Source organism: Rhinatrema bivittatum, unplaced genomic scaffold (genome assembly GCF_901001135.1).
Source record: "Rhinatrema bivittatum unplaced genomic scaffold, aRhiBiv1.1, whole genome shotgun sequence".
NCBI lineage: Eukaryota > Metazoa > Chordata > Amphibia > Gymnophiona > Rhinatrematidae > Rhinatrema > Rhinatrema bivittatum.
This window is the reverse complement of record NW_021820249.1, coordinates 1178896-1193231: the sequence shown is the minus strand read 5'-3', so window position 1 is coordinate 1193231 and position 14336 is coordinate 1178896. Positions and strand designations below refer to the sequence as shown.

The 14336-nt window shown below is 47.1% G+C and overlaps 1 protein-coding gene across 1 annotated transcript in view; it reads left to right on the top strand.

The window, feature by feature from the left end:
• The window catches only part of LOC115081289 (B-cell differentiation antigen CD72-like), a 122363-nt gene that overhangs the window by 52826 nt on the left and 55201 nt on the right, over positions 1-14336 (top strand). The window contains exon 3 of the mRNA XM_029585782.1: positions 10479-10567. Coding sequence (XP_029441642.1) covers positions 10479-10567 — 89 coding nt within the window. The remainder of the gene's footprint in view (positions 1-10478; positions 10568-14336) is intronic.

Below are 14336 nucleotides of genomic sequence, written 5' to 3'. Positions count from 1 at the left end.
TTTTAGAAATTTTCAATACTTATCTGCACAGCCCAACAAACGAGTACCATAAAGTTGGACCCAAATGGTCTCAGCGTCTTTCCAAATGAGAGGAAACTGGAAGGAAGTTGGCATTGCCTAAATATATGCATGATGTGAAGTAGAACCATATGAGGACCTGAAAGAAAACTCATGTTCATATTACACAATGGATAATTGACGACATTGAGGCTTGAGATGCTGTCAGGAGGAGTAGATATGATCTTATACGTTCAATAGACTTTAGCATTATTTATATATTAAAAACTGGGACAATGCTGGCAGTGTCCAGGTTAAGAGATGAAAGAAACACCATGGTTTTTAAAACAAAGTCATTTTAGAGGGATCACGTGATGCCGCGTGAGTGATCGGACGTGTGCCTGATCTCTCCAGGGACCCCCCTCCAATTTATCCCGACGAAAACACGTTCTAACGCTTCTGATCGCCCCTACTTTGCTCGCACCAATTGGTTCAAGATTCCAGGCATCACTTGGGCTAACAGAGATCGGCGTCTTCAGTGAGATGGCGGTGAAAACAAGCAAAAAGAAAAAGAAAAACTGAAAGGCCCCGACACCAAGATGGCCGACGCGGTGGAGATGCACCAAGCACCGGAACCTCCAGATTCAGCCGGCGCCGACTTAGCAGCCACAGTCATACCTGCTTTGGAGGGGCGATTTTCACGCTCTCCTCTCAAATCACCGGGATCAGCTCACAACTCTCCGACATACACACTCAGATACAAGCTGCGTAACAGAGAATATCAGCAGCAGAAGACAAAATGGAAGCGCAGGACTGGGATTTGCAGGACCTTAATAAAGCGCACGAGGGTAATTCAAAGTAAGCTGGAGGACCTAGAAAACAGGTCGCGTCGCAACTATTTACGGCTGATAGGGATCCCTGAAAGTCTACCGGACGCTGAGCTCGGCACCCGGCTGGAGTCTTGGCTAAACCAGGCACTTAAATTGGGGAACCAGCATGGTGCCTTATACATAGAGCGGGCTCACAGGCTGGGACCTCCACCGACAGGGAGGTTCCTGAATCACAGACCCAGAGTGGTCATTTTCAAAGTACTTAATTTTGCTCACAAAGTGCAAATCTTGTGGGCCTATCGCCAAACGCCTGACCTAACCTTTGATGGGGCCAAAGTGCTGCTGTTCCAGGATTACTCGGCTTCAGTGGCAGCACTCAGGAAGGCTTTTGCACTAGCATGTTCCCAACTGGCAAACTTAAAAATACATGCCACTCTGCTCTTCCCAGCCAAACTTCATCTCACATACTATGGGCAGACGCATATCTTCACGGAGGCGTCGGCGACAAATGCCTTTATTCAGGGTTTACCCTCAGGCCCAAAGGACTGATGGGACTGTTTCACACTGAAATCACACTGGATGCCTGGATTTATCCTTGGGGCAGAGATTCCACATTGATTTCCCATTAATGCTCCTAGCGTGGATCACAGTTGGGTGATACTTTTTGGTTGTTCTTTCTTGTTTGTGAGGGGGGTCCTCACAGTTCAAGTGATCCTGAACTATTAGGTGTGATGGGGGTTACGGGAGTCTGCCTTTGGCTCATCTATTGTGACTTCCTACACCTTCAGGGGGGATATACAGAGGAATTTGCACCGAAGGGGACAGAGAACTATACGATGTTGTTTTCTCATATTGATGTTTTCACAGTTAATGTCATGTTTCTTGTTACCATGAAGAGCACCTTTATGGGTGGCGGTCTATGCTGGGGGACCGTCACCCATCTCAGTTTGTATATCAGATTAGGGGATGATGAAAGTCCATATTTTGTGAAAGGATAAATAATATAAGATACTGTACTTGGAATGTCTGTGGTATAGGCTCTGTGACAAAGCACTATAAGATATTTCAAGCTTTACGGAGATACAAGGTGAACATAGCCATGCTGCAGGAGACTAGACTTACTGACTCATAACATGAGAAGCTGTCTAAACAATGGGTGGGGAAATCCTTTTACGCATCTGCCAATTCCCGCAAGGCAGGCGTGGCTATACTTCTCCATAAAACACTTCCTTTTCAATTGCATCGTTCCGTGACAGATCCGGAGGGGAGATATCTGTTCTTGGAAATAGAGATATATGGGACACGCATGCTCCTGGGTAATATCTATTCCCCCAACACATATTCCCAAGTCTTTTATGACAAAGTAATCCACATTCTGCAGGAGTATTCCCATCTCCCACTTATAATTGGGGGAGATTTTAATGCGGTCATAGACTCCACCATGGACAGGCAGCCATTGAGACAGGCCCCTCAACCGTACTCCGTAAGAGGCCTCCCCTTTTTGTGTAAACATTTAGACCTTACGGATGTCTGGAGGCTACTCCATCCAACAAAACATAATTTCACTCACATTTTCCGTGCCCATGGGACTCAATCTCGTATTGACTACCTTCTGGCCAGGTCTTTATCTTTCTCTAAGGTTATGGGCTCGGAAATAGGTCCTCTGGCAATATCAGATCATGCGCCTGTTTGGGCGGACTTTAAGGGCTTGCATAGCATGAGAGGGCAAAAGCGTTGGAGATTCCCGGCTAAGCTCTATTATGATGAAGGGTTTAAATCTTTCATAAGGGATAAATAGAAGGAATATGCTCACTTTAATCAACAACACCAGGGGAATCCCATTCTTTATTGGGATACTGCTAAAGCGGTTCTTAGGGGCGAAGTTATAGCCTATATGGCCAAGAAAAATAAAGAATTATCAGCTAATATAATCAGATTAGAAAAGCAATTACAAAAGGCCAAGGCACATTTGAATTCCAATCCTACTACGGAGAATCACACAAAATTCTTCGCCCTCCAAAGCACATTACATGATTATATTCAACAGAAAACACAGGCTTTTTCACTTTGGTAACAAAGCGGGGAAGTTGCTAGTGGGTCTAGTTAAATCTTGGGAAGGTAGATCCTACGTTAAAGGGCTAAGGGATCTTAAGGGTCAACTCAAAATTGACACAAAGGATATTGGGTAGATTTTTACGGACTGTTATCAACAGCTTTATTCAGCAGATCCTAGCAATGGCCCAGAACTGAAAACCTATCTAGCTAAACTAAAATTACCCCAAATATCGGCAGAGGATTTAGCTTGCCTAAATGCTCCCATGGGAAAAATAGAACTGGAATTGGCAATTAAATGTTCTAGCCTAGGCAAATCCCCGGGACCTGATGGCATCACGAATGAGATGTACAAAGTGCTATCTGATTTAATAAGCCCCCCTATCCAAAGGATCTACGACTCACTATCTTCGGAAGATTGTCCGGGCTGGTCAGCAAACAGAGCCACCATTGTGGTTCTCCCAAAACCAGGCCGAAATCCTGAGCTGCCGGGCTCCTACAGGCCCATCGCACTTATTAACTGTGACCTAAAATTGATGGCCAAGGTCATGGCTGATCGGCTGGCAGCTTTTATTGCTAAACTAATCTCTCCCTCCCAGGTGGGATTTGTCAGGGGCAGGCAAGCCGTAACCAATGTCCGCAGAGTTCTGGCCTCCATAGCCTTTTCACAAACAATGAAATTGGACTCACTCCTTGTAAGTTTTGATGCCAAAAAGGCCTTTGATCGGGTAAATTGGATATTTCTTTTTGAAACTCTGAATCACTACGGCTTTCAAGGCCCTTTTCTTTCATTTCTTAAGACAATTTACACCAATTCACAGGCTAATATCTGGGTGAATAGGGAACTCTCACAAGTTTTTACTTTGGCTAGGGGTACCAGACATGGGTGACCTTTATCCCCTCTGTTTGTTCTTTCTTTGGACTCGTTGTTACGAACTTTGGAGGAAACCCAGATCGTAGCAGGGATCCAAATGGGGCTAGTGGTGTTTAAATCAGCAGCCTTTGCAGATGACCTTCTACTGCACCTGACAAATCCCACACAATCCCTCCCAGCTGCTCTACAGGTAATTTCAGAGTATGGCTTACATGCAGGTCTTAAATTAAATCTTGAAAAATCAGAGGCTATGGTGATAGGAAGGGCTGACACTATTCCCTGGCATGGAGAGTTTCACTTGAAATGGGCATCCGATCGAATTAAATATTTAGGGGTCTGGGTACCTAAGTGCATGGATGATTTGTATGCTTTCAATGTGCCACAGTTACAACAGAAAACGGAAAGATCGATATCTGCATGGATGCACCTCCTTCTCTCACTTATAGGACGCATACACTTACTGAAAATGACTGTGTTGCCCCACTGGCTGTATTTTCTCAGCATCCTCCCACTCCTCACGCAAACTACCCTGGCTAAATTCCAGAGAGTGGTGACTAAATTTCTATGGCGTGGGAAAAAAACGCGGTTGGTGTTGCAAATACTGATGAGACCGACGTCAGTAGGAGGATTCGGCCTCCCTGACTTGAAACTCTACAATCATACGATCAATCTGAGGCACATTGGCGACTCGATTCTAGGCACTTCCCACTTCTCTGACACTATTTTTGAATCGCAATTACTCTCTCCTATTTCGCCACAGTACGCCTTACATGTGGCGACTGCATCTATCTCGACAACCATCAGCTCGGGACTTTTACTGCGACCACTATGGCAGACATGGAAGTGGCTCATGCAAAAGGCGTCGTTACCGGCTGGTGCATCACCGTTCCTCCTGCTTTGCGGCAATCCAACTTTCACAGTGGGCTCTGGAGCCTCCCAATTCCGTACCTGGGAGCAGTTAAAACTTACCTGTATTGGCCAAATGATACATGCGGATGGGACATTCCTTGACTTTCCTGGGCTCTGCATCCTCTATGGGATCTCGTCCGGAGACGTTTATCAATATTTCCAAGCTTGGCATTATGTGAGATCACTGGGTCAATCCAACTTCTCGGACACTAAGTGGCAATTTCTGCGCATGTGGTTTGATCCTGATAATCCTCAGAAACACTGTCTCATATTTTTACAGACAGCTGGAAAACACTTACAAACAATGGTTCCTGGAGGTGGTGCGACTTAAATGGCAATTGGAACTTGTGCAACCCATAGCTGTTTCAGTGTTGAAATCTGCCTTTGCCATAACGAAAAAGATAACCAGCAATATGCTTCTGAGGAAGACCCACTATAAAATTATTTACAGGATGTATATTTCTCCACACCAAGCATATAAAGCAGGGTTCGCCACTATGGACGCCTGCATAAAGTGTGGCTCGGCGGGAGCACATTTGGGTCATTCTTTTTGGAGTTGCCCAGTAGTGCAAAACTTTTGGAAGAAAGTCTTCCGCTTCATAAATAATACTTTGGGACTAAAGATTCTACTTTCCCCACTGGTGGCACTCTTCGGGATCTTCCGCGACCATTTCAGGGGAAGAAGGGACATAGTATTTGGATTACAAAAGTTTGCTCATTGGCCTGTAAAGCCATCCTTACGGTATGGAGGAAACCGGAGGGGGCATCCTTATCATGTTGGCGCTCGTCTATCATACAACTGCTAACGATGGAAACCTTGGCTTCTAGCCACTTATCGATACCGACCAGGAGGGCTATCAATGCAGTCCGGATGCCGTTTATTCTCACCTTGCCACAGAACTCGAAAAGTTTCTTTCTTTTTTTTTTTTTATTCTTTATTTGTCTGCTTTTCAGTTTACAAAAATTCATTATTTTTGCAATACAGAAAATGGAACAACCAATTATAATATTAGAAGGAAAACAAAAAAATTAAATAAAACTAGATGAAACTAAATCCTATCACATTACTTCACCATCTTTTGTTATCGAAATATTTCCATTTACCCAAAAATCAATATCATTAATGGGACAACTCCATGGAATTTAAAGAGAGAATTACAGGAAATAAAATATTCAAAAGGAAAATGGCCTTTACACTCTATGCAGCAAACAAAAAAAAATAAATCATACATTTGTGGGAGTCGATGTGGCTGGCTTTCTCAAATCAATAAAGGATTTTAACTGTTCAGGAGAAAAAAGAATAAAGGTATCTACTCCTTTCTTGAGCACGCATTTACACGGAAACTTTAACATAAAAGAAAAACCTAAGGCAATCACTTCCTGACGTAGGGCTAAAAGCCTCTACGTCTTATTTGTGTAGCAGCAGCCAAGTCAGGGTAGATTTTTACATTAGCATTCATATATGAAACTGGAAAAGAACCAAAATATTTTCTCATAACCAGTTGTAAATCTGTTAAGGAAATAAAGGAGACCAGAAGTGTTGCTCGCTCCAGTACATTAATATCTGAATTTTCTATTATTTCAGTGAGGTTCCCTTGCCAGTTCTGAGCAGTAGCTGTTGCTGCAGACTTTGGGAGGAAATAACATTTATTAATAGATGGAAGTTCTTCCTGGGATACTCCCAGTATTTCCCCCATAAATTTCTTTAAGGTGGTATATGGAGTCTCTCCGATCACTCTTGGAAAATTCAAAATACGCAAATTCAATTGCCTTGGCTTATTTTCCAGAGTCTCAATCCTCTTAGCAAGGGTATCTCTCTCTCTTACTGTGGCAGCTTTGAACTCCAAATTTCCAGACTCCTTCTCTTCCAAAACATGAACTTTATCAATAATCACATTTATCTGTTTTTGCATTTGAGAAGTAATTGTAGTACTTTGTAATATTGAATGCTCCAGTCTTGTATTAAAACCATTGAAGGTATTCACTATGCCTGCCATCATTTCCCACAAAGCGACAAGAGTTATAACCTGAGGGCGTTCAGGGACAACCAACGGGGCAAATTCGGGTACTCCTCCCGCAGGATTTTGCAGAGTTCCTCCCGAGGGTTCTTCCCCGATTACCCCTGGTCCTAGCCCGGTACCTGATATTATGTTGCCATTCGGTGTCCCTGGATTGTTTGTAGCCGCAAGTCCCATTGGAGCTGCAGTTACTGCTATTCCCTCTGCTGGCAATCCAGGAAGGTGTTCACCGATAAGCGGTCCGTGCTGCAACACTGTCTCAGCCCTCTGCGTCGGCCTTTGTCTTAGGTCTGGACTCAAGGATAACTCCTCCAAGGACAGAGACGTTCTCTCCCCGTCTAGTCCAGCGGGATCCTCGTTCCTTGGAAAGTTTGTTGCCGGACTAAGGAAGTTCGTGATTTCTTGTTGTCCCACTACTGAAGGTAAAAAGACCGAGGGGAAAACATGAATTTTCCCCTTTCTTTTCGCAGGCATTATTTAAAAAAAAAAGGTAATTTTCAGAAGCTTCAAGAATCCTGGCTTCCCGAGCCTCTCAGCGTGCAGCCATCTTAGGAGCCCCACCCTGTTGCTGGGAGGAATCCTGAAAAGTCTCTTTCTTAACCGTATAGATGTTTGAGACATGGAATCCATGGTGCTACTATACTTTCAGATGTTATAGACGACATCCTTCTCAGACTTTTCTTCTTGGGTCCCTTTCAGTGCACAGGGGTCGGGCGGGTTGGGGGAGGGATAGGAAGGGATAGGAAGGGATTCTGAGGGAGAAATGTAGGATCATAAAGTCTACAGTTGTATGATATGTAAAAGAACACATTATGTATCATATGTCGCTCTTTGTGTGTTGTTCATTTCTGTTCAAAAATAAAAAACAGATTTACCATAAAACAAAGTCATTTTATTTGCAAAGAAAATATCTCTAAAGATAGTTCACATGTTGATGACCAATGATTATACTTTATATGTGGTCTTGTTTAGACCCTCTCAACTTTGTTAATAAGGACCTTTGGCTTCTTGATTTGATGGTCACATTTATATAAAGCACAATAGATAACTATGTCTCAACAATGTGCTTAGGTGGATTAGTTTCACTGTATTGTCTTATATCTTTACTGCATGCATATAATCAGTATAATAATAAACATGTACAAACAAATGAACAGAAAACTGATTGCTACCATTCTGTCAGGTTCAACTGCTGGTGGGGCTTGAACGAGTGGCTGCTCATGGGGAGAGATTGGTGCTTTAGCCACTGGGCCAAACTCTTAGCATAGATATGGCTTAGGTGCTGGAAGAAGTGGGCCTCATGCCAGGGTCAATAACCACAACTCCAAGGACCTGAATTGGCCCTGAAAAGGGGTTGCTGGGAACAAGGAAGTATCCCAATAACTTGAAGGTTATTCATCCCTGTCTTATGAAACATGATGCTGCCTCGATGCTAACCACATTGTTATTCAGTCTTTAAAACTGCTCTGACTTATTTGCATACACTCAGGCTAGAGGTAGACCTTGCCTACCTGCATTTTACTAATCTCCAGATTAGTGGTTCTCAACCCAGTCCTCAGGACCCACTTACCCAGTCAGATTTTCAGGATAAACACAATGAGTAGGCACACAATGAAATAGATTTGCATACAGTGGAGGCAGTGCACCAAATCTATCTCATTCCTATTTATTCTGGATATCTTGGCAACCTGAATGGCTTAGGTGTGCCCCAAGGACTACGCTGAGAATCATTGCTCTAGACCATCATCTGGGCCATTTCTGAAACCAGAGACTGAGAGCTATACAAGTCCATAACCAGCTATCTGTCAGGGATCTGAATTCCACTGCATCTAGATTTCAAGGTAAACAGAACTGGGAAGTTGAAACACTTTTCAATAAGCTGCTGGTCTTTATCATCAAGAGGCAGAGGTTCTCTTAAATGGCTGTACCGTGCTACCCCAGTGGGTTTGCTGGACACCATAAATATGCAAGGCATGACATCCTAATGCCTATTACCTGTCTAAATGCTAAAGTGGCCACAGAACAGCTGACAACCGACCACCACCTCCTCAGCTGCTTTTATTTCTACAACTGGTCGCCCTGGCACATATTGGGATTCTGAAATCTACCCCTGATAGAGCTTCCTGCTAGCTCCAGTAAGTATTTCTCTTTCCTCACAACACTGTGAGTTTGGATTTTAACATAATTTATACATTGTTGGTGTGTCTGTAAGGCCCCATTAGACTCCTTACAAAGCAACGTGTCTCTGGTAAGAAAGTAATTCAAATACATCTACATGCTCAGTCTGCTAGTCCGGATAAGGGTGGAGGGTGGGGTAGGGTAGGGCAGGGGGCAGAGCTCTGAACTCTAGCTACATATGGATTAATATGGATGTACCAGCTACAACTGCTCTTTTGAGCTTTAATTCTATGTATGACATTCTGTAACTGAAAATGGTCAGTAGAAATCTATATATATCAATGTTTGACATGAACAGTGATTTCTGTCTTTAATAATGTAAAATATTTTTGTAGCAGTGCTGAGAAGGTACAGGGAAGGGCTACCAAAATGATAAGGGGAATGGAACAGCTCCCCTAAGAGGAAAGACTAAAGAGGTTAGGACTTTTCAGCTTGGAGAAGAGACGACTGAGGGGGGATATGATAGAGGTGTTTAAAATCATGAGAGGTCTAGAAAGGGTAGATGTGAATCGGTTATTTACTCTTTCGGATAGTAGAAAGACTAGGGGGCACTCCATGAAGTTAGCATGTGGCACATTTAAAACTAATCGGAGAAAATTCTTTTTCACTCAGGGGCGGATTTTCAGACTCCGCGAATAGCCTACTTTTGTTTGCGCTCCAGGCGCAAACAAAAGTACGCTGGATTTTAGTAGATACGCGCGGAGCCGCGCGTATCTGCTAAAAACCTGGATCGGCGCGTGAAAGGCTATCGATTTTGTATAGCCGGCGTGCGCCGAGCCGCGCAGCCTATCCCCGTTCCCTCCAAGGCCGCTCCGAAATCGGAGCGGCCTTGGAGGGAATCCTCTAACGCCCTCCCCTCACCTTCCCCTCCCTTCCTCTACCTAACCCACCCGCCCGGCCCTGTCTACACCCCCCCCTTACCTTTCTCCGGGGATTTACGCCTCCCGGAGGGAGAAGTAAATCCCCGCGCGCGAGTGGGCCTCCTGCGCGCCGGGCCGCGACCTGGGGGCGGGTACGGAGGGCGCGGCCACGCCCCGGACCGCCCCGGGCCGTAGCCACGCCCCGTACCCGCCCCCAAAACGCTGCCGACACGCCCCCGAAATGCCGCGACGACCGGGCCCGCCCCCGACACGCCCCCGACACGCCCCCCTCGGAGAACCCCGGGACTTACGCGAGTCCCGGGGCTCTGCTCGCGCCGGTAGGCCTATGTAAAATAGGCTCACCGGCGCGCAGGGCCCTGCTCGCCTAAATCCGCCCGGTTTTGGGTGGATTTAGGCGAGCAGGGCTCTGAAAATCCGCCCCTCAGTGCATAGTTAAGCTCTGGAATTCATTGCCAGAGGATTTGGCTACAGGAGTTAGTGTAAGTGGGTTTAAAAAAGGTTTGGATAAGTTCATAGAGGAAAAATCCATAAACTGCTATTAATTAATAAGCAATAGTAGCTTGTGATTTATTTAATGTTTGGGTACTTGCCAGATACTTGTGTCTTGGATTGGTCACTGTTGGAAACAGGATCCTGGGCTTGATGGGCTCTCGGTCTGACCCAGTATGGCATATCTTATGTTCTTATGAGTAGAAATAAGATAGCATGTGCAGTGATTTAATCACATTATGTCTTTCAGAACTTTCCAATTCAGAGCAGCAGAAATTACTGGATTGGCTTAAGATACACAAAGAACTATAAGAAGGTTTGGTTTGATGGCTCAGAAGGGTAAGTTTAACAATTATTTTGAAATAGAGAAGATAATTGCAGAACTATTAGTAAAGCAGCCCCCTCCCCTCCCAATGTATATTTTATTGGTCACCGCTTCTATACCTTCAGGAAATTAGTGATATTCTGGACACTGCCCAGCCATGGACAGTAATTGTAGTATCGATCTGTAGTATAATTTCAAGAGAGAAACAATAGCAGATGTGCATTAGAAATGTAAGGCAGAAGAGCAGGATCTTCATGAAGAAGGAAACAAGCTTTCTGAGCTGGCGTTCCACGTTTTGGGGAGTGCTGAGAAGGAGGCTTCCCAAGTCATTGCGCACATAAGGAGATGTTGGATTCTGAAACTGGTGAAAAACTGTGAAGTTCCTTTCCTTGCACAGCAAATGGAACATTGCACTACCCAGAATAGAAGAAAAACATTTTTTAAAACTTGTATTAAGAAACATTTAAGCTTGCTGCTTTCCTTAAGTACCCCTGTAAGTGTATGGTTCCCTTCACAGGGGTTTCACATTATTGACCCAGTCTGTATTTGTTTGTCTGCAACTTACCCAGTCCTGACTGGGAAGACTGTTGTGCCCCTTCGCCTCCGTGAAAGAATCCTCCGGTGGGCACATGACTCTAAGTTTGCCGGTCACCCAGGGTGAGCGTGAACCCTAGCTTTACTCCAGCGGTTCTTCTGGTGGCCCACTATGGTCTTTGATGTTAAAGTGTACGTTAATTCCTGCAATACTTGTGCTCAACAGAAAACCCCGGTCGGTCAACCATGGGGTTTGCTCCAGCCACTTCCAGCTCCCAAAGAACCATGGACACATCTCTCCACAGATTTCATTGCGGACTTGCCGTCATCCAAGGGTCACACAGTTATATGGGTTACCATAGATAGATTTTCTAAAATGACCCATTTTGTTCCACTACCTGGCCTGCTCCCGAATTGGCACGCCTGTTCTTTCTCCATATATTTCGGCTACACGGCTTACCCAAGCACATTGCTTCTGACAGAGGTCCACAATTTGTCGTCCGATACTGGCGCGCCCTCTGCAATAAATTTGGCATCAACATCAGTTTAACCACAGCGTACCATCCGCAAGCCAACAGGTAAGCTGAGCGAATGAATTACTCCTTAAAATCCTTCCTTCACCATCAAGACAACTGGTATGAACTCCTTCCTTGGGCGAAGTTCTCCCACAGCTCCCATATTGCTGCTGCCACAGGTACATCGCCCTTCTCTATCGTATATAGGAAGCAACCACTACCACCATTCCCCATACTGTTATCTGTGCCCTCTCCTGCTGCACAAGCTACTGCTGATGCCCTCAAGACACTCTGGAATCAGACGAATATTCGCTTATGCCAAGCCACATCCCGGGCCAAGAAGTCTGCGGACATCCATCGGCGCTCTGCTCCTGAGTTTCTTCCTGACCATAAAGTCTGGTTAAGCATTCAGTATATTCGGCTTAAGATACCTTCCCAAAGGTTTGCACCAAGGTACATCGAACCTTTTCTAATCATTCGTTGTGTTGAACCAGTTACATAACAGTTTTGGCTGCCGCCAACATTAGGAATCCATAATACGTTCCACGTATCACTTCTGAAGCCAGTGGTCCTATTGTGGCCTTCACGAAAAGTTCCTGAACCATCTCCGCTGGTTGCAGAATCCAGCACTACCTACAAGGTCCAGGAAGTCCTTGATGTTCGCCTTAGGGGCCGCCGGTGGGAATACCTCCTTTCCTGGGAGGGTTATGGCCCGGAAGAGAATTCTTGGGAACCAGCTCATAACATCTTGGATAAAAACCTGCTCCTTCAATTTCATCGTGCCCATCCGGGCAAGCCCAGACCTGCAAAAGGGGGGGGGGGCATAAGGGTGGGGTACTGTTGCGTGTGCCGGCCGCGGCAGATGCATGGCATGGACCCTCACCTCTCTCTGGCAAATCCAGTGCCTAGTTCCTCATCTCTGGTGGCAGTGGGCCGCTGGCTACGAGCTCGGGTCACCCCTGGTGCCTCAGCTTCAGCTACAGACCTCTGTTCTCCATGGGGCGGATTTTCAGAGCCCTGCTCGCGTAAATCCGCCCAAAACCGGGCGGATTTACGCGAGCAGGGCCCTGCGCGCCGGGAAGCCTATTTTACATAGGCCTCCCGGTGCGCGCAGAGCCCCGGGACTCGCGTAAGTCCCGGGGTTCTCCGAGGGGGGCGTGTCGGGGGGCGGGTCCGGTCGTCGCGGCGTTTCGGGGGCGTGTCGGCAGCGTTTTGGGGGCGGGTACGGGGGCGTGGCTACGGCCCGGGGCGGTCCGGGGGCGTGGCCGCGCCCTCCGTACCCGCCCCCAGGTTGCGGCCCGGCGCGCAGGAGGCCCGCTCGCGTGCGGGGATTTACGCCTCCTGGAGGGAGCAGGGCCCTTTGTCGGGGGATTTACGCCTCCCGGAGGGAGGCGTAAATCCCCCGACAAAGGTAAGGGGGGGGTTTAGACAGGGCCGGGCGGGTGGGTTAGGTAGGGGAAGGGAGGGGAAGGTGAGGGGAGGGCAAAGGAAAGTTCCCTCCGAGGCCGCTCCGATTTCGGAGCGGCCTTGGAGGGAACGGGGGTAGGCAGCGCGGCTTGGCGCGCGCCGGCTATACGAAATCGATAGCCTTGCGCGCGCCGATCCAGGATTTTAGCGGATACGCGCGGCTCCGCGCGTATCTACTAAAATCCAGCGTACTTTTGTTTGCGCCTGGAGCGCAAACAAAAGTAGGCTATTCGCGCGCCTTTTAAAATCCGCCCCCATGTCGGGCATCTCCCCGTGGCCTGTGGAGAGATGCCACGGTTCAGCACCGCGCCCCTCCCTAGGCACGCGCATCATTGCTACTTATAAAGGGCCTGCGGCGGGAACTTGGCCGTGGCCCCGGATGATGACGTCACCGAAGCTCCGGTATTTAAGGCGGGCTAGGCTTCCAATGATTGACTTTTGCAACAGGTCTCCGCGCTGGTCGTGTACTTGTTGCCTCTTGGTGATTCTACTGCGTTCCTGGTTCCTGATCCCTGCAAGTTCCTGTTCCTGTTCTTTGTCCCTGATTCCTAACCCTTCATTGGATTGCCTTCTCGGACACGACCTCTGTATTGCCTGACTATGCTATTGACTCTCTCCAAGCCCGGACCTCTGCATTGCCTGACTACGTCATTGACTCTCTCCAAGCCCGGACCTCTGCATTGCCTGACTACGTCATTGACTCTCTCCAAGCCCGGACCTCTGCATTGCCTGACTACGCCATTGACTCTCTCCAAGCCCGGACCTCTGCATTGCCTGACTACGCCATTGACTCTCTCCAAGCCCGGAACTCTGCATTGCCTGACTACGCCATTGACTCTCTCCAAGCCCGGACCTCTGCATTGCCTGACTACGCCATTGACTCTCTCCAAGCCTGGACCTCTGCATTGCCTGACTACGATTTTGACTCTCTCCTCGCCCAGACTTCAGTCTTGCCTTGCCACCGGTCCTTGATTGCCGCCGGCCCTGACTCCAGCTTGCTCTACGATACCTCTTCAGTCTATATCCTGGCCTATTCAGGGTTCGGCCTTTTCTTGCTCAGGTGCCCTCTGTCTGACTTTGGTTTTATTGGTGCCCGAGTGTCCGCGACTCCGCCTCATCCAGTACAGAAATCTCCATCTTACTGTTGCTGCCTCTGAGTTGACCTCTCTGCCTTTCCATCGACGATGACATATGGAGGCCCACCTAAGCCCAGCCAGCCCTGGTACCTAAAGGCTCAACCCGCGGGGAACCTCTGCCTCTGGTATTG